The sequence below is a fragment of the Drosophila simulans genome, chromosome X (assembly GCF_016746395.2).
Source record: "Drosophila simulans strain w501 chromosome X, Prin_Dsim_3.1, whole genome shotgun sequence".
In the NCBI taxonomy this organism is placed as follows: domain Eukaryota; kingdom Metazoa; phylum Arthropoda; class Insecta; order Diptera; family Drosophilidae; genus Drosophila; species Drosophila simulans.
This window is the reverse complement of record NC_052525.2, coordinates 6679595-6703729: the sequence shown is the minus strand read 5'-3', so window position 1 is coordinate 6703729 and position 24135 is coordinate 6679595. Positions and strand designations below refer to the sequence as shown.

Here is a 24135-nt window from a genome sequence, read left to right as displayed (position 1 = left end):
TGTGCGTTCATTGGGTTAAGAAAAATCAATTTAAACTAGCTAAACACAGTTACTTCTTACTAGTTCCAAATATTAGAATGTGAAAAAAAATACATTAGCTACTGGCACTTACTGCGCAAACTGTAATCCCAAGTTTACCTGATAAACAAATTAAGCAGAGACACTTTTACCCGGCTCTCCGCATTAATATCCATGCCATATTATATCTGAAATCTGTTTTGCCAGACAGGCGAATCAATCATTAGCAGGCAGCCTCCTTCCACCAAGCGAAAAACGAAAAAGGGTTGGCCAATCCACCGCAAATGAAGAGGATCTCGCTCGTTAGGATGCACCGGAAAGTGCAGCCTGTGACCCTCGACCCTCGAGAACCCAGCGGAACCCCTATGCCCGAAATCCTCCCTCCCTCCATCCGACCATCCATCCAACCATCTATCCAGATGAACCACAACCGAGTGATGAGACCCTCAGCGCGCCGTGTTTGTTGTTTGCATATTAATGTTGGCTTTTGTATCTGTTCCACGGCAACCGGCAGCTCTCGAATTTTGATTGCGAATCTGCGGATTAAGGTATTTGCGCACGTATAATTAATTGGATGCCACGGATGGCACGGTGGAACGGCTACCGGTGCACGTGTCGCTGCCTATAGGCAGATATATCCGGCGACATGCAGGATACTGTGCCAAACTATATAGATGCATATGTATGGGCGGCGGTTTACTTTGCCGCATCGCAGCGGGAGATGCAGCCGCAAATGCAAACGGAATTTGCATTGAGACCGAATCCTTATCGGATTACTCGGCGGTCCTTTAAAGCGTTAGTTGGCAAGGGTTAACGTTTTTTTGGACCTTCTTGTTTGATAGAGATTGTGCAAGAAATCTAACAATATTCTGGCAAAAAGTAGTTAGATACTTAATAAATCTTATAGATACTCATCTCAGGCGAAAACTATTACATATGTGAGCAAAACAATTCTGTACGCTTCATTCAGATTTTCGAATGTAAATTGCGCGCAGAGACAGTGACATATTTGGATGTGCAGAAACAGAAAGGGATTCAGATATTGCCATATTCAGATATTCAGATACATGTGCGGATAACAAAGTGTGCAGAGCCAATTTCGATACGCAATCAATAATTCTAATCAAGTGCGATTGGCAATAGAGGCGGCGGCTGGCTGATGCATAAAAATCGGTTGCCAGCATCCTTTGTTGCCGCTGACTTTTGTATCTACTCGATTTTTTAGGTGCCCATAAATATCTATCACCAAACTCTCGGCAATTTTTATCTCAGGCGACATGACCGTAAACACGCGATAGCAGCTCGTTTGATGCACTCAAAACAAATGTTGTAAGCCAAAAAATAGTTTTTGAACTTTGTTTTATTAAAAACTTGAAATAAAACAGTTCTTTTACCAAAATTTTTAAGAATCTATTTATTAATCTTCCTGTTTCGTTCAACATTTTTCTCGCAGTGCAGCGCTTACTATCTCTCCGTGTCACACGGCAAAAAAAGGGGTACGAACAACATCAACTGCCATCGTTTCGGTATGTAAATCAACTTTCATTGTTCGACAGCCAGCCGCGACAGAATCACATTTGAATGCTTACAAAATAATAAATTATCAAACAAAAAAAAAAAAAATTCGCAGCATAAGGGCAGCGAAATTGCAGTGGCGAAAAAGGATATTGTATTACCCCCTAACCCTATAGGGTTATAACCCATGGGTGGTGCAGGCACCCCAGCCGACAGAAAGGGGAAAAAAACGACAAACCCAAACCTTAACCCATTGCCATCTATATATATATATTTTTTTTTTTTACTTCACCCGGTAGCAGGAGCAATCAGCATTTGCATGCTGCGCGTGGAATGGAAAGGGGAAGGAAAGGGGAGGAATGGGGTGGCTAATGGAAATTTGACACACAAATCTCATATAAAACAAAAAAGATGCAAAATGCGCATTTGTATCTATTGTGCGCCGCTGTATCTATGTATCTATGCATCTATGCGAATCCCTCTATCTGTCTGATTTCAGAGCGATCCGCCCGTTCGACGTTCTGCGGAATTTCGGGGCGAGAGAGCATAAATCGCGTAAATCGCAGTGTTGCCAAAATGGGATAACAACCTCGGATAAACATGACACCCAACTGTCAATAGATATTTCGCGGTTGTTTCCATTATGTTGCACACGACTCTTTCAAACTTCAAATTCAAATCTGAACGAATGGATGAGCATGCAGCTATTTGATTTATGTCAAAATTCAAACGACCCAACGAACTCCACCCCTTCTACGACTTTTATTTTCATTTTTTTTGTTCGTTTTCGATGGGATGCTTCTTCGTCTTGCGTGGCGAGATTCTTATCATTAATCAGGGGCCTCGTCAATAAATGTCAGCATTGTGAAATTTCAATTTCACACCGAAACAACCTCGACATTGCCAATTGTCACTGTTATCGTTATCGCTTGCCTTCTATCGGCGGCTTGACATCTTTATTAGGCCAAAAGGAGCAGTTGGCAGTTGGAAATCGCTAGGAATAAAGAAGATAGTACTACCACTTAAAGTTAACTTCTTGGTTAGTATTAGTCCATCGGCTATCTTAGCCTTTATAGAACTTAATAGTCAATTTTCCCAACATGTTATTGGTTTATTTTCCCTTATATTTAAATTAATATTCATTCGCAACTTATCAGCTACCCTGACCATTGATAATCGGCCAAATCGTCGAGTAATTAATCATGGCTAAAGGCTGAAAATTGACGAGAGAAGCCAGTTGAAAACGGGCCACACCCTTTGGCCAATACCAATGCACTGGCACACACATACATATACGCGGGCCACACATGGAGCTCACATTATTGAACACACGCGAGACAAGGCGAAGCCAACAATTGCCCACCCACCGCCACCGAAAAACCCACCGATCCGCACCCCTTCCTTGGCCCACTTGGTAGCCACAATTGCGAAACTGGCGAAACGGGCTGAGGCTTTGCAATTAGGAGGAGCCACGAAGTCCTCGTCGAGCCATCGTCCTCGTCATCGGTCGTCGTCTAAACAGAGAAAAGAGAACAGAATCCAGAAGTTGGGGGGAATATGCACTGGCAGAAAATGCCACATAAAACATGTGGAAAATGCAAGTATCATGAAAAGCGACCCAAACACACGAAGAACAACAAATCCTTGAGATTACCTTGTGTATTGCTTGTTATTTCGAAAAATGCACATGCTTCTACTATTTTTTTTTTGCACTGTATGAGGGGGAACGGCACTCTGAGCCTCGGAGTTTGGGAAATCTGAAAACTGGGAACATGGCCATCGCTGGCGCTATATACTCGTACTTAGCCATAAACTTTGGTTGCTTGCAGTTAAATTACCACACATGCCACGCCCACCACACAGACACAGCCGCCCACCAATATACGTAAATATATATGTGTACGTGCTAGTATCTATGTGTGTGCGGCCGCCAATTAAAAGCGGCATTAGAGCAGCGCCAGCCGTAGCAGGAAAATGCCCAAGAAGATCTGCCGAAAATTCACATCCAAAAAGTGGGTGGGCCAGAGAAAGTGAGGGGGGGAGTACTCGTAGAAGTACGTGTATGGTGCATATGCGAAATCTTCTAACCATAAATTGCCGAACCGAAAACTTGAACAACACAAAAGTTCCGAAAAGCCACAGAGTGGAGAGGGGGCAGAAGCAATATGAGGATATGGAAGGAGCAATCCACATCCGGCACATCCACAAGATGCGACATGCGCTAATGAATCCCCCCATGGTTTTGGCCCAGGAACGGGAGCTCCCTCAACCAGGTGGTGGTCTGCCTAAGCTACGAGTAGTATTTGAACTTATATCGCAGCGATAACAATGCGTCCAATCGAAGGCGAGTTGTGAGCACGCCCCCAAAATTTGTGGGAGTTTTTTGAGAAAAAGGGTTAAGGATATAGGCTACATGGAGTGCACAAGTTATGGCAGAATGTACACATAACTTAAGCATATTTAGAAAGAGAAACATAAGAAGCTCGATTTAATGGGCTGCTTTGATTTAATGGTTACATAATACAAAAATTTAATGAGAATTAGATGTTATTTCTAAAAATAAATGCCATCAATTCAATTGAAAAGCACGCAGTGTAAATCCTATGGGGCTATACGTTTTCCAAATCCCCAGTTATTTTGGCTGTCAAAGGCAGCATTTCAAATTCAAAAAGGAATATTCCATAAGCATGTGTGTGTGCGTGTGTGTGTGGTACACACACATACGCATATGATGTTAAGTTGTATGTACAGCGTGATTGATATGGCCACTGTCCGATTCGCGGAGGAGCGAAACAGAAGCCAGTAGATAAATAAAGTGCAGGAGCAGCAGGACCAACCCTAATCCAAGTGCACACATACATTAGCCCACATACACACGCACACACACACACACTCACACACACGTATATAGGGGGCACACACATGTGGCACTCTCCAACCCCAAAAGCACGAAATTGAAAAGATAAACTTTTGCAGCCCAAAAACAACTGACAGAACCCAAAAAAGGGGAGCTCACCTGCCACCCCACTCACTTCCCCCAAATGTACGTGTATATATGTATGTATGACTGCACACATACATAAGCATATATATGTATGCATGCATGTATGTGTGTATTGGCAATCGGTTCGAGTTGCGCGTGTGTTCCACTTGGTTTTGCAATGCCACTGATAACAATTCCCACCCACGCACACCGCCACAGTCGCGTTTGTTTGTATGTGTGTACAACACATGATAAATGACAATGTGGAGGGGGGAAGGGAGGGGGGCGGTGGCTACGAAAGGACCAAGGATATGTCGGCCCCAACTACGAGTTAGCTAAATCAACATACGATACGATAGCAACCCCAGCCAGCAGAGCCAAAGCATTAATAAAACTTTGGCTGCCAGCGTCCAAGTTGTGCTACTGCCGTGCCACACCTTCCCCAAAAAACCCTTGGCTACCCGCTACACTGCGAGAAAAGTCAGCTTAATTAGTAATTCAATGACTGTGTATATATAAGCTGGAATCTCTCTTTGCTTGTCAACCTAAAATATTGTTCAAACCTATAAAAACTAAATAGAAATCTAATAATAATTACCAACTTGCATCCAATTTTTGCCAGTGTATGGCAGACACTAAACTGATACTCAATTATCCACACCCACACATGCAAACAGTGCGGGCGAGCGAGATGGCAAGAGCGAGCGCACGGCATATGTACTCACGTATGTATTGTCTCCTCCCCTGCATGTGTGTGTGTGTGTGTGCGAGGGTGAGGGTGAGGGTGTTTTGCGGGTGTGTGCGTGTGTATCCTGGCAGCCATTGCCATTGCCATCGGTTGTCCTTAGGCTTCGTTGCCCGCTCAGTGGCCAAAACCGCCGTGCTAAACAATCTGAGCCCCGTTCGGCGCTGATTTTTGAGAGTTGGCCCACTTAAGAATCCACCCACACACACGCACACACGCACACACACACACTTGCGAAACGAATCCTTCGAATCCACGAACATGTGTGTGTGGGGTGAATGCCTGCGCATGTTCACCGCCTTTGAAGACACGTGACCAATGGAGTTATTCTCTCGCAAGACATCCGCAGTAGCCAAGTTTATTTGAGTCTTAGTGAAATTGATTAAGTGCTTGGATTCCTTTTAAACCAATTTTTATAATCAAAACGCGGCTAAAAAGGGGTAGAATGCTAAAGAAACACTGTTTTGAGCTCCCAACTACCTCAGCTACCAATCCCTATCACTTTTTTGATGATTTGAAAACATATTTTTTTTCACAATTTTTAACTTTTTTATTGGGGGATATTTTTTGATAAAAATTGTCAAATTTTTTTATTTTTAGCTGTGAATGCCACTCGATAGGAAATTAAGCTACGAGTTCAACAAGGCATGACATTCTACATTTGAACTACTATTAAACAAGTTGTTGGTAAAATACTGATAATTTTATTACTGAAAATCAGTTTTTTTTTGTTGCAAAAAATTTGTTTTTTTATTGGTTTTTTAGTTATAACTTCGCAACATTACGACTCACGGATGCGAAACATACTGTTTTTTGCTGCTGATAACCCAGCCTAACAACCCATAACCCTTATTAGAAAATTTTGCAAAAATAATTTTTTTCGAAATTTTAACTTTTTTATAAGGGGTTACATCACGTTTTTTTTCGAAAAAAGGTAAATTTTGAACATTTTTAAGTGGGAATGCCACTCCATAGGAAATTAAGCTACGAATTCAACAAGGTATAACATTCCACATTTGAACTTTAATTACAAAAGTTGTACGTAAAATTCGGATATTTTTCTTACTAAAAATCAAGATAAATTTTTTGCCAATATTATGGATTTTTTTAAGGGGTTTTTAGTTGTAACTTCTCAGAATTAAGACTCACGGATACGAAAAATACTGATTTTTGTAGCTAACAACCTAAACTAACGACCCATTACCCATTTTAGAGGATTTGGTAAAATTAATTTTTTTTCGAAATTTTCACTTTTTTGTAAGGGGTTACATCACGTTTTTTTCGAAAAATGGTAAAATTTAAAAATTTTTAGCTGGGAATGCCACTCGATAGGAAATTAAGCTACAAATTCAACGATGTATGACACTCCAAATTCAGACATTTTTAACCAAAGCTGTTGATAAAATACTTATATTTATCTTTAAAAAAATCTAGAAATTTATTGATTATACAACTAATATAATCAAATTTAAGAAAATTCCATAATATTAAGTTTTTTAAGTTTGAATTGAATCTATTTCTTAATTATTTAATTCAACTACGATTTCAAGGATAATGATAGCTAATATTTGGAAATCTCTTAATTTCTATGGGTCAGCGGGGCATACATATTTTGCTCTTTTTGAAGCCCAAGATCAAAAATATATTTCTTAAAATGTGGTTGAGGATATGCTATGTATGGTTTTGTATTGTATCTGCCCTTGATTCCTAACCCTTGCCCCGTTGTCAATTATGCAACGCAGCCACACACTTTCAGGCTGTCCGATTTGGCGAAAGGACCTCGGCCTTCGATGTCCTGGGGACTCCTAAGCGCGAGGTCCTTCGGTCTGGGGGTTATGGGTTCGCTGGGTTCACCGGGTTTGCCGCGTTTACGCCGCTCGCGGCGTGAGCGAAAACATCTGCCCCGGTTTTTCCGTCTGTTTCTGTTTCGCTTTTGGTCTTGCTTGCCTGCCCGCTACAAAAAAAAAAAAAAAAAAAAAAAAAAGGAGAAGCGTTTTATAGAGTGGGAAAATCGGTGCGCTCGTCGCTGGCTATATGCAAATGAGATGGGCGCGCTTATATTTATGAAAAGTAAAATATGATGCGTACAATCAGTTGTGTTCCGTTGCCGTACATACGCAGTGCGTACATATATATGTACATATATATATATGTATGAACGAGTATATATATGTAGCCCTCGTAATTGCGGCCAAAATTTGTATGTAGAGCAGCGACTTGAGCTTAAGGAGCTGCAGGATATGGCAAGGATACGGCAATGGAGGCACATGAGCCGCTTTCGGATCAACTCACAACTCGAGAAACGTTATTCCACGCAAACTGCAAACAATAACAATCATGCATAAAATATAAAATATGCAAAAGGAAAAAAAAGCAAGAATGGAGAGCCAGGCCAAAGGCAAGGACTTCATATAACGGGGGGCGGGGGCAGGGGTTTGGCTAAAAGGACCCAGAGAGGCGAACAGATTGCCATCGCGCATACGCTGCGTTGCCTGGAAATTGAAAAGTGCTCGCTGATAGACTGTGGCACGCACCTGCTTACCAACGCACAGAAAGATAGCTTGACTGGATATTTCTTTCTTTTTTTTATTTTTGAGCGATGAGTGCGTGACACGTTCTGAATTTCTCCACACTAGATTTTCTATAGCCCAAAATGCAAATGTGCCACATTTCGGTTTTAAAGTGTAAACACTTTCATTCTGGATTCCATTTTAAGATGACTTGGCAACCCTATGAATTTGATCCTGGCCATGAGAATGCAATTTTTAGGCAGTCACGATACCATAACTCACACACATAACTTTCCATCGCTAGACGCTTGTGTATATATAATATGTATATATAATATATATACTCTGCTTACGCATACCTTGGCACACAAACAAACACTATTATCTGGGGCCATTATGCCCAGATTGATGTGCCATCGAAGGGATTCGCAGATTGGATGCCCAAAAAATTGGGTTTGTGTATCCTCGAATCGTCGGTAAAAGTATGAAGTACACTTGCATGCTTGGCTGACCCCGTGGTAAAGTCCTTATACCATTTGATTGGATTGCGATTGTTCCAGCTGGAACAACAGCAACAAATAACAACAGACAGGTAATAAATGCAAATCATAATCAAGAATCAATCCGCCAGAAGGAGTGATGCCTCGCAGGCAATGCAAATCGCGTTTGCCAAATTAATTAACCAAAGAATTGACCTGTGTCTGCCGACTTCTGCCGAAATGCCGCCAACCCTTCTGCAGCCCGTCTTCCGGTTGAAAAGTACTGGGCGTGACAGCAAACGCTGTCCCATAACCCGATTTCGAAACGATTTCGAACCCCTCTAACTTTATATCCACGTAGATTTGTATATAAATCAAGCTGGAAATTGCGCAGCGCGAGCGGGGCGACCCTCTTCAAAATATTTAATACCGCAAGTGACCCCTGTCCGCCATTTCATCAAAGTCCAATTCTCTGGTTTTCTTTTTTTTTCTCGGGGAGGAATACGAAATACGAAAAGCACATGGGCGGCGATTTGAGGGGTTTTCATATATATAATTAACATATTTATACAACTCACTCAAATCTGAAATTTGAGTTAAACTTTAATATGCATTTTCCATATTTTATAGATCTTCTTTTGTGATCTTAAACTTGGATTATAGGCATAGTTATGCAAAAACCTTTGCTTGCTAGCTTTAGAACCCCCTGAAAATACTTTCCACCGCCGCCACTGCACCGAAATAAGCCGGAAAATCGGGTTGACAACGTTTCCGGATGTCGACAAACGAATTTACATACTGTGTTTCGTACTTCGTACTTTGTCGTCTGTTTGCCCAGTGACCAGTGGCCAGCCGAAGACCTTTTGGGCGGGGTGCAAAGGTTACGCGTGCGCTTCGTTCGTGCCCATCCGCATCCGAATCCAGATCCCGGACACATGGACGTCCTTATTGAAACCACAGGTTTCGGGAGTGGTGCAAACGACTCGCCGTGGCTCAAAGCTGTCGGCGCGCCCAAAAAATTGCGCAATTTGCCCATGATTTATGGACTAATGCCCAGTGGTCAGCTGGAAATGATTAATCGATGTCTTTGTTTACGAGGGCTAGGCCACAAAATAAACACATTTGCAATATTCAAGGTGCAATTAAGATGGCAAAAATCCAATCAAAATATACAAGCTGCAATTAAGATGGGGAAAATACAATCAAAATACAATAAATGCGATGTAAGTTAGCCTAAGAAATGGAATATTCTTATGAATGCCTAACCAATGTAGCTATAAACTACCGACGGCATTTAACATGAAATGCTTTTTGTAAAATATAATAAAATAATATAAAATATAAATAAATTTATAAGCTATATATAACAAATATCTCAAAATAAATGCGTTAAATCACGAGCACAATCTTAAAGCGATTAAAAGACAGAAGGCCGTGAAATCCAGTAATGCAGTTGGGATTTCTCGCCGTTGTTTTTCCCACACCTTGAATGCCAGATGAAAAGCGCGAAAAAAGGGAAAACAGATGTGACAAGTGCAAGGCAAAAGTGTAAGCATGTGCTCGGATATATGTATATGCTATACATAAATATACATATGTATATGATGGGTGTGCGGGTGCTTTTCGTACATATGTACATAAGTGTGGTAGCAACGACCTTTGCACAAAAACACACATGACTTTTTTTCGTGTCCTTTGCAAGGATATGCACGCATACATCTACATACATATGTAGATTTGTTCCATTGTTAAATGGTTAGATTGTAATGTATACATATGTATGTATATTTATACCAATTGTTGTGACCGGTTTTTCGGGGGCAATTTCATTAACGAGTTGATTGAAATTTCCATTGCCAAGCATACTGGTAGTACCAACCCGTTTTCGCATAATCCTTGAGAAGATTACCCATTTTGGGGGCAAACATTGCGCTGGGCATGCAACAGTTAGAGATGGCTTTATGTAAAAATCCGGCTTTTATGTATCCTTGGCAGGTGCAAAATGCAGCGGCAAGTGCAAATGAGGCAAATTTCAAAGTCAAGTTTACACGCAGCAAATGCTTTTGTGCATCAACGCGCTCCTAGTTTTCCCGCCCGCCTGCCATGGCTTTTCCACTGACTTTTCCTCGGGCTGAGGTCCTTGGCCAGGGTTTTCGCACACCTTTCACACTGCTCCCCAACCCTCCCACCTCCCCATTTTCCCCTTTTTCCCCATTTTCACCATCCTGCTGGCACCAGTTGCGACTGCATAAGGAATGCCACACTTTTGCCACACCAAAAGTCAATTCGTTAGATAAATTATGAAGTTCATTTAAGGCTTCAATTACTTGTACTTTTCTGTGGATTTTAATCATGTAATGTTACAATTGGCATAATTTTATCGTTTTAGCATAAGTAAGGCCGAAATATTTAAACATTCTTAAAAGTGAGAAATGGTTCTATAGCTTATAAGGTAACTTGATTTTTTGGCCAAGCCTTTTTTTAAAGATCAGATGAGCTGATGTTTTTTGCCTAATTATTTCCCATTTTTAAGACCTCTTTCAAGTGTTTTTTATTAGGATTACCTAGTTGCTAGTGTGCTGGCCATCACTGTGCTGGATGCGCTTTAATTCTTTTTTTTTCGACAGCGACTTCTCTGGGGCTTTTATTACACCTCCTGCTGCAGGCTATATACATATTTATATGCATGTACAAATATATGTATGTACGTATGTATGTATGTGGCTGGGTGGTGGAGTAAGAAAATTCACTTTATTTAAGAACGAGCTGAAGTGAAAAGAAGCGTGAAATAAAAATGCAAGAATTGTTCTAAATCCGCGAAGGAAAAGTGAAAGTGCCGCCCCGTTAAAAAGGAGGCGAAACAAAAAGAAACGCGGGGATTGCTGAAAGGTAAGTGGGAATACTTCAGCGAATCTGATTGCGAGTATTTTGTTGGAGGACTGGCAGATGATACTTGAATGGCATACCGCCATATATCCTTTGATCATCCTTTGGGCTAGCTGCTAAATTGATGTAAAGTTGGAAACTTTCATTTGGCTTTCGTAATTAGTTGGCAGTGGCGAAAAAGTGAGCATATGTATGTATATGTGCATATCCTTTCCACATATGTGTATGTGTTTCAACGTCTGCGCGTGTGCGTTAACCAACAACAAACACTCACACACACACGCAACACACACAGCATACGAGTCCTGCAAAACACATAAACGTCCAGCGTCTCTCTCTCTCTTTCTCGCCAGCTCGGTGGCTCTCTTTCGCACACATGTGCGTATTTGTCACGTTTCATACATAAAAGTGGCATGTTACGTATTTTTGTCAAGGGGGTTGAAATACATGGGCGTGGCCTGTGCTTGCCATGTGTGTGCGAAAGAGAGGCCAAGCGGTAGCTAAAGGGAGATGGCGAAACGGACGGAAGACCAACATGCAGAAATGGCAATCGCGGTTCGGCTCAGAATTGCTATTAATTTGGTTTTGCGATATGTATTAAGCTACCGCCACATTTGGTGAACATAAGATAATCAATTTAGTTTCAGCGCACTATTTTTTTTAATATATCATTTTTAATATTTTATCTTAAGTGGTCTTGCAGCATAATATTATGTTTTGTTTTTATATTCCGCAGAAATTGTGCTATTTGAAAAAAGCTCACATACTGGGAAAGCGCGCGCATAAAGCTCTGTTCTTCAAAAGCACTGTTTAGAACTTTTTTAATAAAGCACAAACAAGCACTTAAAACAGATGTGCTAGCAAACACGCACTTTTACTGCTCTTATAGCATATACTTAACATTTATGTTGTTATTATGCTTAAATGTTTTTATTATTTGGTGCAATTTGTTTTTGAAAAGCGCGCCTTTCTCATGGTTCTTTGGTTACGCATAATTCCGCCAGAGGGCGCCTTTTGATCTGAAAGCATTTAGTGACCAACTAACCTGTTGATATCGATAGCAGATCGGTTGAGGAATTGCAATCGATACGAGGTGACTTGACGGAGAGCCATCTCTAGGTCAGAGTGACCAGTCTGCGTTGAATTTTACCACGAAAACAAAATAAAATATATAAACGTTCGATGTTAATACCAATTAGATTAGAATACATTCGCTAAGGCTACAAACTGACTGCGCCATTCGGTTAAGCACATCGAAGCAAATGGACTATTCGTTTAGTGAGATATGTGAATGATTCGATGGTTTGCTAGATCGTTTTCGGGTTAATCCCTGAGGAAAAACCCGTTTATCGACGTCGATCGTGGGTTGGGGCGGTGTACGGTGGAGAAAGGGGAGTGGTTGGGGCAGAAGAACGAGTGGGGAAGGAGGAGAAGCGATAACAAGAACGACGCCGAAAAAAAAGGTAGTTAACGAGTTGACAAGCCAAAAGCAACAATAACAAGCTGGAAAGAAGGAGAGCTGGAAGTTGTTGGAACGAGTGAGAGGGTGCGAGCGAGAGAGGGCGAACGCACCTGGAACAGGTTACCCCTTCCATCGTTCGTTCCACCGAAGAACGAAGAATCTGCATAAAGTTCGGATTCTTTGGAAAGAATAGAGGGAACCCAGCGCGAAGAAGACCCCGAAATTTGATCTTTTCCACATTTGGATTCCTTGGAGAAACGGGAGTCGGATCGCCAAGCGTAGAAACGTATCTAAATCGGATTCTTCGGAACGAAAGAACACGAAATTAGAGGCAGAAGACAGCGGAAGACCTCGACGCAATGAAGCGAACCAGCATATTGTGTCTCCTGGTGGTGATTCTTCTGCATCCGCGCAGCTCCAAATCCTCGACGAGCGGCAATCCCAGTGCCATTTCCAGTTCCAGTTCTCCGCCAGAAATCCCCGCCTTCCGGCAATGCGAAACCATTCGCATTGAGATGTGCCGCAAGATCGGCTACAATGAGACCTCCATGCCGAACCTGGTGGGTAACGAAATGCAAACGGACGTGGAGTACACACTGCAGACCTTTGCACCACTGATCGAGTACGACTGCAGTTCCCAGTTGAAGCTGTTCCTCTGCGCCGCCTACGTGCCCATGTGCACTCCCAAAGCACCCGTCCATGCCATCGGTCCCTGCCGGAGTCTCTGTGAGTCCGTGCGGATACGTTGTCATCCGGTTTTGCAGGGATTCGGATTTCCATGGCCACCGGCTCTCGACTGCGATAAGTTTCCGCGAGAGAACAACCACGAGACCATGTGCATGGAGGGTCCGGGTGAATTGCATCAGCCGCAGCAGGAGCAGGATCTCTATGGGCTACCGGGGCAGGGAATACCCGGTGGTTTGGGCGGTAAACTGCCCATGGATTGCTCGGGACTGGCCAAATCCCATCTATATGTTAGGCTACCCAGATCTGGACGCTGTGCACCACTTTGCGAGGCAGATATACTGTTTACGCCGGCGGAGAAGCATCTGGCGGAGATCTGGGTCTCCACATGGGCCTATGCCGCTTTGGGCTTGGCCCTGGTGGCCACCGTTTGTCTTTTGGCCAGCGATGGCAGTCGTTTGGCCAGTGCGAAGTGGTCCAGGTTGTTGTCGCCGCTGATTTGGTGCCACAACATGGTCACCTTGGGCTGGGCAGTGCGCTTTATGGTGGGAAGAACGGGCACTGCGTGCGGCACGGATCCCCAGGCGCCCAATGAATCCCTACTCACCGTGGACGGACTGTCCAATGCCTCCTGCGCCAGTGTCTTCCTTATGCGTTACTACTTCGGAATGGCCGCCTGCGCTTGGTATTAGACTATAATTTATACATAATATTATAGAAACTAATGCCATACCTATATCCTATTTGCAGGTGGGCTGTGCTCTGTTTGGGCTGGCACCGCGACATTCGTCGGCACAGTCCGGACTCCAAGGGCCATGTGGTCATTCCCTCGAACTTTGGAGGCAGTCCGGCGAAGAGGAACAGTGCCAAGACGGCTCAACAGGATCTTACGCAGAATAACTTTGTGTGCTTCGTGGCCTGGGGATTGCCGGCCTTCCAAACGGCAGCTGTGATCGTTGCCCGTTTCGTGGATGCTGATGAGTTGCTAGGTGAGATATGCTATAGATCCGCCGGAGAACTGGACGAGTAACCCAATTATACGCTCTTCTAGGCGCTTGTTTTGTAGGCAATCAGTCGGATAAGGCGCTACAGATATTGGTGGCCACGCCCGTCTTTTGCTACTGGATCTTTGGCTCGATGAATCTGATCTCCGGCTATCTGGTGCACTGTCGCACCAAGGAGATCCTGAGGAATAGCAATGCCCTCAGCTTGCAACAGCAACTGCAACAGCTAAGCGCACACAGTAGTTCCGGCATTGGCATATTCCTTTTCATCTATGGACTCGCATGTGCCCTACTTCTGTTGGCTGTCATTTACGAGTTTGCCAACATCGATGTCTGGCTGGGATCGGGTGATACCAATACGCCACTGTGGCCATTTTTGCTGCGCGCCTTCATGGAGCTGATGCTGGGCATTTGCTGTTTTGCCTGGGTCCTTGGACCGAGCATTTCCACTCTCTACAAGAGGCAAGTCAGCAATGGCAAGATGGTGAAGCATACATCTGCCGGAGCAGCAGCTGGACACCTGGACGGGCACAGTAGCTTGCGTGGATCGCATGCTGCTTGCAATAGCACGGTGGTCTCCTATCACTCGGTGCGGACTTCCATGGCCAGTGTTCCATTGCCGCCAAGTCCGTACAAACTGAAGACTTCGCCTGGTGCCGGCTCTATATCGCTGAATCAGATGTCCAACTATTCGCTGGGCAGGAGCGTCCATCACCAGCAGCGCCATTCGCCGCATCATCATCATCACCACCAGCAGCAGCATCAGCACCATCCCCACCACAATCAGCAGCATCACTCCACGTCCTCGCATCGCCTGTATTATCCGCCAGGTAGCTATGCCTCGCAAAAGTACAGCCAGCATGGCAGCTACTATCCCCACTTGCAGCACTACGGCAATGAGACGCTGCTCTAGGCGGAATTGGATTAGGTACCATTTCAGGGCAGGATTGCTTCCTGCTTCCAGTCAATGTTCCTGCGGCAGCTGCTGTGCCAAAGTCAATCCTGTACTATAACTTAATGCGTTTTTGGGTTTCGTAAAAGGCAAAGCAACTTGAATGGGGAAACGGTCCAATTTGTTTGTCATAAAACGATCGTGAGATAACGATATCGTAATTTCGATTTTAGTTGCTTTGCCTGCCCATAGAACACGATGGTAACCACCTGTCTATGTACTGTGTATATAACCCAGGAAATGTGCTCTTATTTAGTTTGGCCCTTTATCGCGAGGTCATAGGTCATCTACAATGTATTTGTAATTGCCCTAGATGGGCTTCATATCCTATTTTCGTGTGTACTTAATGTTGCTCCTAATTAGTTGCCCCGTGCGTTGCCTTTTTGCCGTTTTGGTGTAACCAAATTCAATAATCGCTCTTGCCTTTTAGACATTAGGACTTAATGTCGCCTTTGCGTACATATTTAACATATATTTACATATATATATAGCATTTTTATATAACTTTTTTTTGAGTTAGAGAGAGAGAAACGCGCAGCAACCAAATACTGTGATACGCATGTTCATGTCTTCAAACAAAAAAAAGGGAACCAGAAACTAGGGTCCCAACTTTTTGCTGTCTTCTCCCGATGCCGAAACAAGTGTACTTAACAATCGAAAAACAAACGCAATTGCAATCGTAGCCTTAATGCCTAATTGTATTCAGTGTGCCATTAGCTTTAGGGACTTAACTGAAACGAGTCAACATCATGAAATTACCTTAAGAGTCCTTTTGCTAGCGAAGAACTTTGGAGGAATTACTGATGGTTTTTTCCTTCAACTCCTGCTGATTTTCGCAAAGAAAAGGGCCTACTTCTAAATGTCCAACTAACTAGCTAAGGAACTAACTAACCTTTATACATCTGGGGGCTCATACGAATCGTATGGAGCCCAACTAACAGTATATGTATTGTATTGTATTGTATTTTGTATGTGTATTTTTTTTATTATCATATATGTATAACTTATTTGCTAGCGAATAAAGTGTCGAAAAGTTATGATCTGCTTTGATTCGTTTCGTTTCGCATGGGTTTTACCAAGTAAAAGAGTCTCCAAGTGTCGCCAGTACTCCATGAGCATTTCGTTTCGTCTTCCTGCTAAGAAAATCGCCACCTCGCAGTTAAGTGGGTGGCCCAGTGGGCGCCTCCTACTGCCGTGTGGGTGGCAAGGTCGCCTCGCTGCGTGTTGGTTCGCATAGTACGATGGTTTCGTTGCGATTGTTGTTGCCGCTACTGTTGTTGTTGGGCGGGTGCCAATTGTCAAGGTCCTCGTCGCCGTGCTCCTTGGCCCTCTGGTAGTTCTCCATTTCGCTGGCATACTTGCTGCTGGTGATTCCAAGCAGGTGGGCCAGCCCACCGCCCACATAGTCAATGCCGGCGAGGAATCGGTTGCCCATCCTGCTGGCCTTGTAACGCAGGCGTGGTCCCAGCGGCATTTCGCTCTAAAAGGTGGCAAAAAAAAAAAATGGGGCTAAATGAGTCACGCTAAATGGTCAGTGAGGAGGGGTGGCAGCTGCTTATCTTCTTCATGCCCCTGGGCCCTGTTTGTTTACTTAAAAAGCTCAAAAACATACATAAATTTTCAATGAAAGATATAAATTCCTTACATTATTATCATAATTCGCTTCGAACAAGTCACGTTTCGAGGCTCAAAGTAAAAAGTTATTATCTGGATCAGGAGAACTGGGCTAATCTTGAGCAAATGTGTGTTTTATGATTCACTAACTGTGTTAATCTGGACAATCGTGCTTTAAAAAGGCAAACAAGCAATGAAGCTAAATGACTAAATGAAATACTAAATATATGGCCGGAAGTGCATCACTCCACCCACTATCCTTGCTGACTGTATTTGTGTATGTACCTCGTTCAAATGGACGTCGTAGCACTTATCGCCCGTTTCCGCATCCGCCTCGTCCTCGCTACCCGAGGACAACTCCTCCATGACGCCGTCGCTGAAGTACAGCATGCGCTTGTTGGACTGCAGTTCAAGGGCGCTCACATTGTCCGTCTCGGATGCACTTGCTCCACTCGCAGATGCCAGTTCCGATCCTCCAGCTGCACCACGTACTCCGCCACTCTTGTTCCTCTCCGCCGACATGGCTATGGATAGCTAAAGCCGATTAAGTACCGCCTCGATTGATTGACGCTGCTCGAATGTTTTTGCGCTTGAGCTTCGTTTGAATCGCAGCCGCCGTTTTGGTCATGAAAAAAGCGGACGCGGGTCAACGCCAAATGCGTATACGGCCGGCTGGGGGCCAAAATGTCCTTGGGTTGGGGGCCACCGGCGAAACGACTCACAATCGGCGAGAATCGCGTGCCATGGGGCGCTTGGCGCAGTCAGGTGCACAGCAAATCGATAAACTAAAAGCCGCTTTCAAACAGCAAAAAAAAATACAAACAAAACAAAGGTGCGGCAGTGTGACCAGCTGCTGCTGTTGTTTGCAAGCTAACTGGGCGATATAATCGTTAGAAATTAATTCAGATGTATTGTAATAAAAAATAAATTGCAGTCGTATATATCTTAAATGTTTTCGTTTATAAAAGTAACTATTAATATAATAAAAAATTTAAGATGTGCATACACATCCTGTATATAATATATAATTTATTAGTATTAGTTTATATAATATATATATAATCAAATAATTAAGTTTCATGGTTTTCTACTCTGTACAATTGGCTGGTACAATGGTTTTTAACTTAGCAACATATTAAAAACTAAAATGATTATTTAGTGTTCCATATTTAACCATCGCTTGCAATACATCGCGTTTTTAAGCTCTGGTCACACCAAACAGCTGTTTCTTTTGCCTTGTTTAATTGGTTGTTTTTGCAACAAATTGCATCCGAATCTTCCAAAGCAGGTATCCAAACATGGAGTCGCCAACCTCGCACCTGGTGGCCAAGGGTGAGTGGAAAAGGCTGCAGCATTCGATGGAATCGGGGTCACAAATTCCCAATTAGATTTCCAGGTGACGGGCGTTTCGCGCAGCGGACGCGTACGCAAAAAGTCGTCGAAACTGTTGGATTTTGAATCGCCGGATGAGATCGAGAAGCGCACAAGGCGCCAAAGTGGCGCCAGACCGACAGCCAGATATTCGGGCCGCGGCAGGCCATCGAATGCGCTGCGAGATCTGGATTTCGACCAGGAGATGCTCGTGGATGATGGCATTATCTCGGATAGCGAGGAATTCCATCCGGAAACACCGGCAACGGTCGTGGCCATTCTGAATTCCGACGATGAACTGGACAATTTGGTGCAGGATATCGTCGATGGCGTCCAGGCGGAGGCCAGCAGCCAAGAGTCATCCGTCCGTCAGAGTCTCTACATGCGCGAGAAGTCCAACAAACGGCAGGTGCTCAAGGACGGCAAGGTGGTGAGTGCCAAGGTGCAGCGCAAGGACAAGGGCAAGCAGCGCTACACCGCCTACAGCCTGTGGGCCAAGGAGGCGCGCCAGAAGGAACTCCAGGATCTAGGTGGGTTGCTACACATGTCATACAATCAATATAGTCAGCTATATATCGCTTATTGACCATTCCGCACGCTTGCAGATTTCACCAGCGCGACCAGACGCCTCAGCGAGCTGTGGGCGAACGTTTCCAATCGGGACAAGAACACCTGGCGGCGCAAGGCAAAAATCGAAGCGTCCAGGGCCAAAACTCGCGACAGAACCGCTGCGAACGGTGCAACCCAGCCGGCGAGCAACGGCGGCACAGCTCTGGCAGATGCCACGCAGCACGAGACGATCTTCCAGAACCGTGCGACAACAAGTCGCACTCGAAAACTGGCCGCCGATCGACAACAATCCTCAATAGAAGCGGCTGCCGCAGCAGCGGCAGCAGCGTCGACGGGCACCACCACACAGCGGCGCAGCATCAGCACACGCAGTGCCAGGTCGCAGGCCTCGAAGAGCGCGGCGAAACCAGCTCCAGCGCACACGGATGCGGATGTCAGCGGCCGGACCGGGGGTCAGCTGAAGCAGGAGGAGCTGCAAAAGACCAGCATCGAAGTGATCGATGCGGCCGCACATTTAAAGCTGCTCGGCGAGAGCCTGACTGTGATTGGCGAGCGACTGAAGAAGCACAACGGATACGTGGCGCTATCGGGCAGCTTGTCCGTGCTCCTCGACAGCCTGCTCTGCGCCATGGGACCGCTGCTCTGCATGACCACGCAGATACCCGGCATGGAGAACAACGTGCAGCTGAGCAAAAATCTGGCCGACACGCTCGACAACATCGCCTACGTAATGCCCGGACTATGAAGTAAATTCCGGGTTGCAAATGCAAATGCGTACACATATGTATATTAAACCATACCAGGCAGCTGCGCTTCCAGGGGCAACTAGAGTCGCCATCGGATCTGCATGTTAGTAAGGAGTTGGCCAACCTGGAAACAGATAATCCCATTAGATATGCCTAGTTGATAAACAGAAGCATCTAGATCGTAAGTCTCCCTCTAATTGAGTTTTTATTTTTGCTTCTCGAATTAAAATCTGTACGCTAAAATGGTAAGTTTAGTAGTTCACTTATTTATTTCCTGTGCAACATTTATTCATAAGCATGAATCATCTAAACTGGTAGAATTAGGAAGTGAAATAAATGTGAAGCACACGATTCTTATTTCAGCTTTAAATTAAGCAGGCACTTTTTATAATAAACGAAATAAATAAAGACAAATATAAAAGATGAAAACATTTGAGGATTTCTTCTTCTGCTCAAAGATCCTTATAAAAGTAAAATATTTTTAAAATTGGGAAATATAAGCTTCATACAAACTTTAAATATTTATAAATACGTTATTTCCTTACTTTCTAGAGATGGCACTTCGCTAGTGCCCCATCGATGACTTGGTTCGCCGTTACAACGGCGAGCTATCGATGTTACATCGCCGCCCTGCCATCACTAGCAAGTCCGCGGAAAGTAAATAAGAAAACGGACGCCAAATCGAATCTTCCCTCTTCCCCGGATGCAGTGCAGCAAGCTCTCGGTCCCTGAGAATCCTGCGTGGGCCTGGGATTCCGAATCCACTTCCGCCCCGGATCCGTACCTCACCGTGGCATCCGCATCCGCCACCGCTTCCGCCCACGCACAGCATCCGCATCCACATCCGCGGCACCAAAGAAACGGTGAGTTTTCCACCTGAATTTATTTGGATTTTCCGGGGGGGCAGCAGCTGTGATTGGGATGGAAAATACTTGTGTAGGTGGACGGACAGGTTGTAAGGGCGAATTGCGTGACGGCAGCGCTACAAATTGGATTAGTGCGGCGATTGATTCTGAATGGCAGATGTAAACAATCTTCCTGTGCACTGGGAAAAATAACAAGGAAAAACAAGGCACAAAAAATGATACAAAAATAGGTTGAACAAGAAAAATAGATTTAAAACTAAGCTGAAATATAGTTAGCCAAAATACATGAATGTGAAATGAATTAGTTTAACGGTTTCTTAAGCACAATTTGTTTAGAAAATAAATTCGAATCAGGAACTGTTAATTTTTAAAATTGAAAATGATGTAGAATGCAGGCCATGCACATTTTCTCGCAGTGCATCAGCTCCCCGCCCGCTGTTTTGTAATTGGCAATATAAGGAATGCCCGAGGCATCTATTTTTATAACGCTTAGCATAGTCGTTATGGTGATAAATTCCGAAGGGGAGGGAGGGGGGCTGGTTTGTTCGTTATGCTTTTCCACCCCGTGACCTCCCACTGCGACCAATGGGGCATACTTTTGGGAGCACTTCCCACCTTTCCACCATCGTTGGTTTATTGAAAAGTTGTCATAACTCAGAGCAGACAAGCCAGCAAAGTTTCGAGTCCTCTCAATTGCGAGCAAATACAGGCAGATCTTAAAATCACAATGGTTCATTAAATCGAAAATCGTGATTTCCCCGGTGGTAACTATCGCAGATATATGCTCTTATTTAAAAGAAAACTCGAGGTTTTTATGTAAATCGACGCGTGAATTTTCTAGCAGCTCATGTTCATTTCATTTGGACTTTGAGATGAGCTTAAAATTCGCATTTATTTACCAAATAACTGATAGAGAGTGCAGCCTTTCCACTTACGCCACAAATCATATTACAACTTCTTCGGGTAATGAGAATGGAAATCTTATTTGGATTGCAAGTGCAATCGGATTCCGAGAGTTCCATAATCATCATAGTGCGCCCGCGGATGGTCATATTCGTTTGTACACATCTCATCCGAATCGGACTTTGAGCCATGTTCTCGACACGCGAGATAAGCGGCCGGCAATCAGAGAACTGGTTTCAATTGCGGATCGGGTCAAAATCGCCCAACCTTGGGCCATTGTATGCCAGTTGTCTGTGCGAAACTCAATGAGCATAAATTAGCCTAAATGCAGGAATGCCTCAAGTGGCCGCCCGCTCATCCAGTTCCATTGTCCAGCCATTGCCGCTGGCCAGGGCTTATCACTCGAGGCGCGGCCCAAAAAGGCGAAGATAGAGACGAGTGATAATCAATTGGCCATAAATCGGGGGAAGTGTGGGTGGTGGTTGGGTTAGCCGGGTTAGTCGCCGTCGTCTGTGTCTGCTCGAGTGGCAATCAATCAATTTTGCGAATCGGACAACCAATTCACAATCTAATCCACAGTCTATCCACGATGAGCACCAGCGAAGGAAGCGGCCACGGAAGTGGAATTCGTACTCTGAATCGCAATGGGAATGTAAACGGCAATGGAGACCTCAGTCTGATGCAGGATCTGCAGCACAAGTACGCCTTCCTCGAGAATCTCTTCAGCAAGTTCTGGAAGTCCATCATCAAGTCGAATTCCAATCTCAAGCTGCAGCTGCGCAATGTCAAGTGGAAGAATGCCAAGGCGAAGCCCGGTTGTGCCTACCAGCCAACGGAGGTGAGTTCTATACAGTAGATATGCACTGTCCCCTAAACCACATTTGCTCTATCCAAAAAACAGATCGAGCAGGTGGCCAATGTGATTACTCACGGCATTTGGATACTGCCAGCCGTGTTTGCGGCCATCAAGCTGTTTGAACGCTCCTCCAGCGCCAGCCAGTATCTGGTTGCCTGGGTCTACGGCGGAGCCCTGTGCATGCTCTTCACGGTGTCCACCTTCTTCCACTGCTCCTGCTACTGCGCCGAGCACAAGTGAGTGCGCTGAAGTGCCCTCCGCATACAGGCTTATTTACCCATGTGATTTGTACCTTTTGTACCTCCGCTAGACCACCGAAGAATGTCAAGGCCTGGCCCTGCCTCGGCTGGCAGACGTACCAGGGTCTAAAGAACGTGCTCCATCGCTGCGACAGGGCGATGATCTATGTGTTCATTGCCGGTTCGTACTTCCCCTGGCTCACGCTGGAGAACACCGACCACTCGGCCATACTCTTCTGCATGGAATGGGTCATCTGGCTGATGGCGGGCATAGGAATTGCCTACCAGCAGGTGAGTTCATTCACAGCACCCATGTGGCTTCCCTTTAAGGTCATATTTCCTTTTGTTTGGCGAAAACAGGTCTTCCACGAACGCTACAAGTGTCTGGAGACGTTCTTCTATCTGGTAATGGGCCTGGGACCCGCTCTAGTTGTGGTGTTCACTGGCCACCACTTCCACGGGATGATGCAGCTTAAGTTCGGCGGCGGCTTCTACATCCTGGGCATTGTGTTCTTCAAGGCGGACGGCACGATACCCATGGCCCATGCCATTTGGCATCTGTTTGTGGTGCTGGCCGCCGGATGCCACTATTACGCCATCCTGGTGAATCTATATCCCAGCGAGGTGGCCACAGCACCGTGAGCAAACGAATGCGACAAAGCAGTTGGGGTAACACGCAGCGAATTTAGAACTTAGAGTACTTAACGACAGGGATTCGATGTTGTCAGCCATGTGTAACGTATTCCTATGATATACCCGATGTACCCGAGTCTCTGCTCCACAATTAGCCAAATTTTAATCGAGCGAGGACGCCTAGTTGTAGCCTAGTTGTAGCATTACGAACTAACTAAATCGAAACGATTCTTGTGATCAGTATCTGCGGTCTTGCCAAAGATTCAAATTGTGCGAGTGCTCATGTCTCTTTCTCCCCCTCAATTTAACTTGATATTATTAGCGATATTCATATAGTTAGTATCCATAACGACCCGTTTTGGCCATGTGTTTCTGAAAAGACTTTGAACTGTACTCAAAAGGCGAAGGACACGAATATTGAACTTGTACAAACGACCTGAACCTTTTGAACACTAGAAGCCCGCCTATCCCGCATTGCATTATACATGTTTATACAGATTATACAGTTATACTATATACGATATACCCATATACACATCTAGATAGAATTAAGAAATCGTCCGATCCGCGAGTCCAGCCCCTTTGGCCAGTTTCATCGCCGAGCTCAGGGACAAATCGATGTGTTCGCAGATACTGAAGAAGGTGACTATTTACAAATACGCTTGATATCTTGATATTTTGGGGCCTGGCTCGCGATCGGCGGATATAGCTTTCGTGTACTACTCGTATTTATGGTGCAGATCGATTAGTTTTAATGCCGCTAATAAATTGTATATTTCCAAATGAAAGCAAAGGGCTCAGATGTTTGATGCGTGCTCAAAAATAATTGTTCGTTTTACAATGTGATGCATGTATCTTGTTTAGCTTATTCATAAATCTTGTTTAGCTTTAAATATATATATACATATATTCTTTATTTGGTTGCAAATACATATATTATTTTATTGAAATTTTATTTTGTTTGGATATAATTCTAATAATTTAAATTAACGAAGTCTAACGGTGCCCAAAAGACATAAAACTGGTTTTTATTTTAATTTGTTATTTTCTTTCCTTTTGTTTAAGTTAAAATTTCAAGCTTGATTTGAATTCCCATATT

General features: G+C 44.3%; 4 protein-coding genes across 6 annotated transcripts; 3 read left to right on the top strand and 1 right to left on the bottom strand.

The window, feature by feature from the left end:
- Nucleotides 1-12195: 12195 nt before the first annotated feature.
- On the top strand, nucleotides 12196-16275 carry LOC6725347 (frizzled-4). The gene is made up of 3 exons (XM_016172886.3): nucleotides 12196-13967; nucleotides 14033-14271; nucleotides 14334-16275. The coding sequence occupies exons 1-3, from the start codon at nucleotides 12958-12960 to the stop codon at nucleotides 15197-15199; spliced, it is 2115 nt and encodes a 704-aa protein (XP_016038399.1). The 5' UTR covers nucleotides 12196-12957; the 3' UTR covers nucleotides 15200-16275.
- On the bottom strand, nucleotides 16198-17708 carry LOC6725346. The gene is made up of 2 exons (XM_002106327.4): nucleotides 17138-17708; nucleotides 16198-16718 (listed from the first exon to the last, which is right to left on the bottom strand). The coding sequence occupies exons 1-2, from the start codon at nucleotides 17372-17374 to the stop codon at nucleotides 16425-16427; spliced, it is 531 nt and encodes a 176-aa protein (XP_002106363.1). The 5' UTR covers nucleotides 17375-17708; the 3' UTR covers nucleotides 16198-16424.
- Nucleotides 17709-18034: 326 nt separating this feature from the next.
- LOC6725345 (FACT complex subunit SSRP1) lies at nucleotides 18035-19968 on the top strand. The gene is made up of 3 exons (XM_039297546.2): nucleotides 18035-18184; nucleotides 18241-18753; nucleotides 18829-19968. The coding sequence occupies exons 1-3, from the start codon at nucleotides 18151-18153 to the stop codon at nucleotides 19536-19538; spliced, it is 1257 nt and encodes a 418-aa protein (XP_039153480.1). The 5' UTR covers nucleotides 18035-18150; the 3' UTR covers nucleotides 19539-19968.
- A 171-nt stretch (nucleotides 19969-20139) lies between these two features.
- LOC6725343 (monocyte to macrophage differentiation factor) lies at nucleotides 20140-23986 on the top strand. Of its 3 annotated transcripts, none has more exons than XM_016172889.3 (5): nucleotides 20140-20402; nucleotides 21888-22146; nucleotides 22210-22400; nucleotides 22475-22694; nucleotides 22764-23986. In XM_016172889.3, exons 2-5 carry the CDS (start codon nucleotides 21898-21900, stop codon nucleotides 23043-23045), a joined length of 942 nt encoding a protein of 313 aa, XP_016038397.1. In that variant the 5' UTR covers nucleotides 20140-20402; nucleotides 21888-21897; the 3' UTR covers nucleotides 23046-23986. The 3 variants fall into 3 exon arrangements, with proteins under 3 accessions (XP_016038397.1, XP_016038396.1, XP_039153481.1); XM_016172888.3 differs by lacking the exon at nucleotides 20140-20402 and adding an exon at nucleotides 21054-21169; XM_039297547.2 differs by lacking the exon at nucleotides 20140-20402 and adding an exon at nucleotides 21658-21803.
- The last annotated feature ends 149 nt before the right edge of the window (nucleotides 23987-24135 follow it).

Excerpts from the sequence above, each read along its gene's own strand:
- LOC6725347 (XM_016172886.3), top strand. The coding sequence starts at position 12,958 with ATGAAGCGAACCAGCATATTGTGTCTCCTGGTGGTGATTCTTCTGCAT. Across the intron at positions 13,968-14,032 it reads GGAATGGCCGCCTGCGCTTG|GTGGGCTGTGCTCTGTTTGG; the intron begins GTATTAGACTAT and ends TCCTATTTGCAG. Across the intron at positions 14,272-14,333 it reads GGATGCTGATGAGTTGCTAG|GCGCTTGTTTTGTAGGCAAT; the intron begins GTGAGATATGCT and ends ACGCTCTTCTAG.
- LOC6725346 (XM_002106327.4), bottom strand. The coding sequence starts at position 17,374 with ATGTCGGCGGAGAGGAACAAGAGTGGCGGAGTACGTGGTGCAGCTGGA. Across the intron at positions 16,719-17,137 it reads ACGACGTCCATTTGAACGAG|AGCGAAATGCCGCTGGGACC; the intron begins GTACATACACAA and ends GCCACCTTTTAG.
- LOC6725345 (XM_039297546.2), top strand. The coding sequence starts at position 18,151 with ATGGAGTCGCCAACCTCGCACCTGGTGGCCAAGG. Across the intron at positions 18,185-18,240 it reads CTCGCACCTGGTGGCCAAGG|ATTTCCAGGTGACGGGCGTT; the intron begins GTGAGTGGAAAA and ends ATTCCCAATTAG. Across the intron at positions 18,754-18,828 it reads GAAGGAACTCCAGGATCTAG|ATTTCACCAGCGCGACCAGA; the intron begins GTGGGTTGCTAC and ends GCACGCTTGCAG.
- LOC6725343 (XM_016172889.3), top strand. The coding sequence starts at position 21,898 with ATGAGCACCAGCGAAGGAAGCGGCCACGGAAGTGGAATTCGTACTCTG. Across the intron at positions 22,401-22,474 it reads TGCTACTGCGCCGAGCACAA|ACCACCGAAGAATGTCAAGG; the intron begins GTGAGTGCGCTG and ends TACCTCCGCTAG. Across the intron at positions 22,695-22,763 it reads TAGGAATTGCCTACCAGCAG|GTCTTCCACGAACGCTACAA; the intron begins GTGAGTTCATTC and ends TGGCGAAAACAG.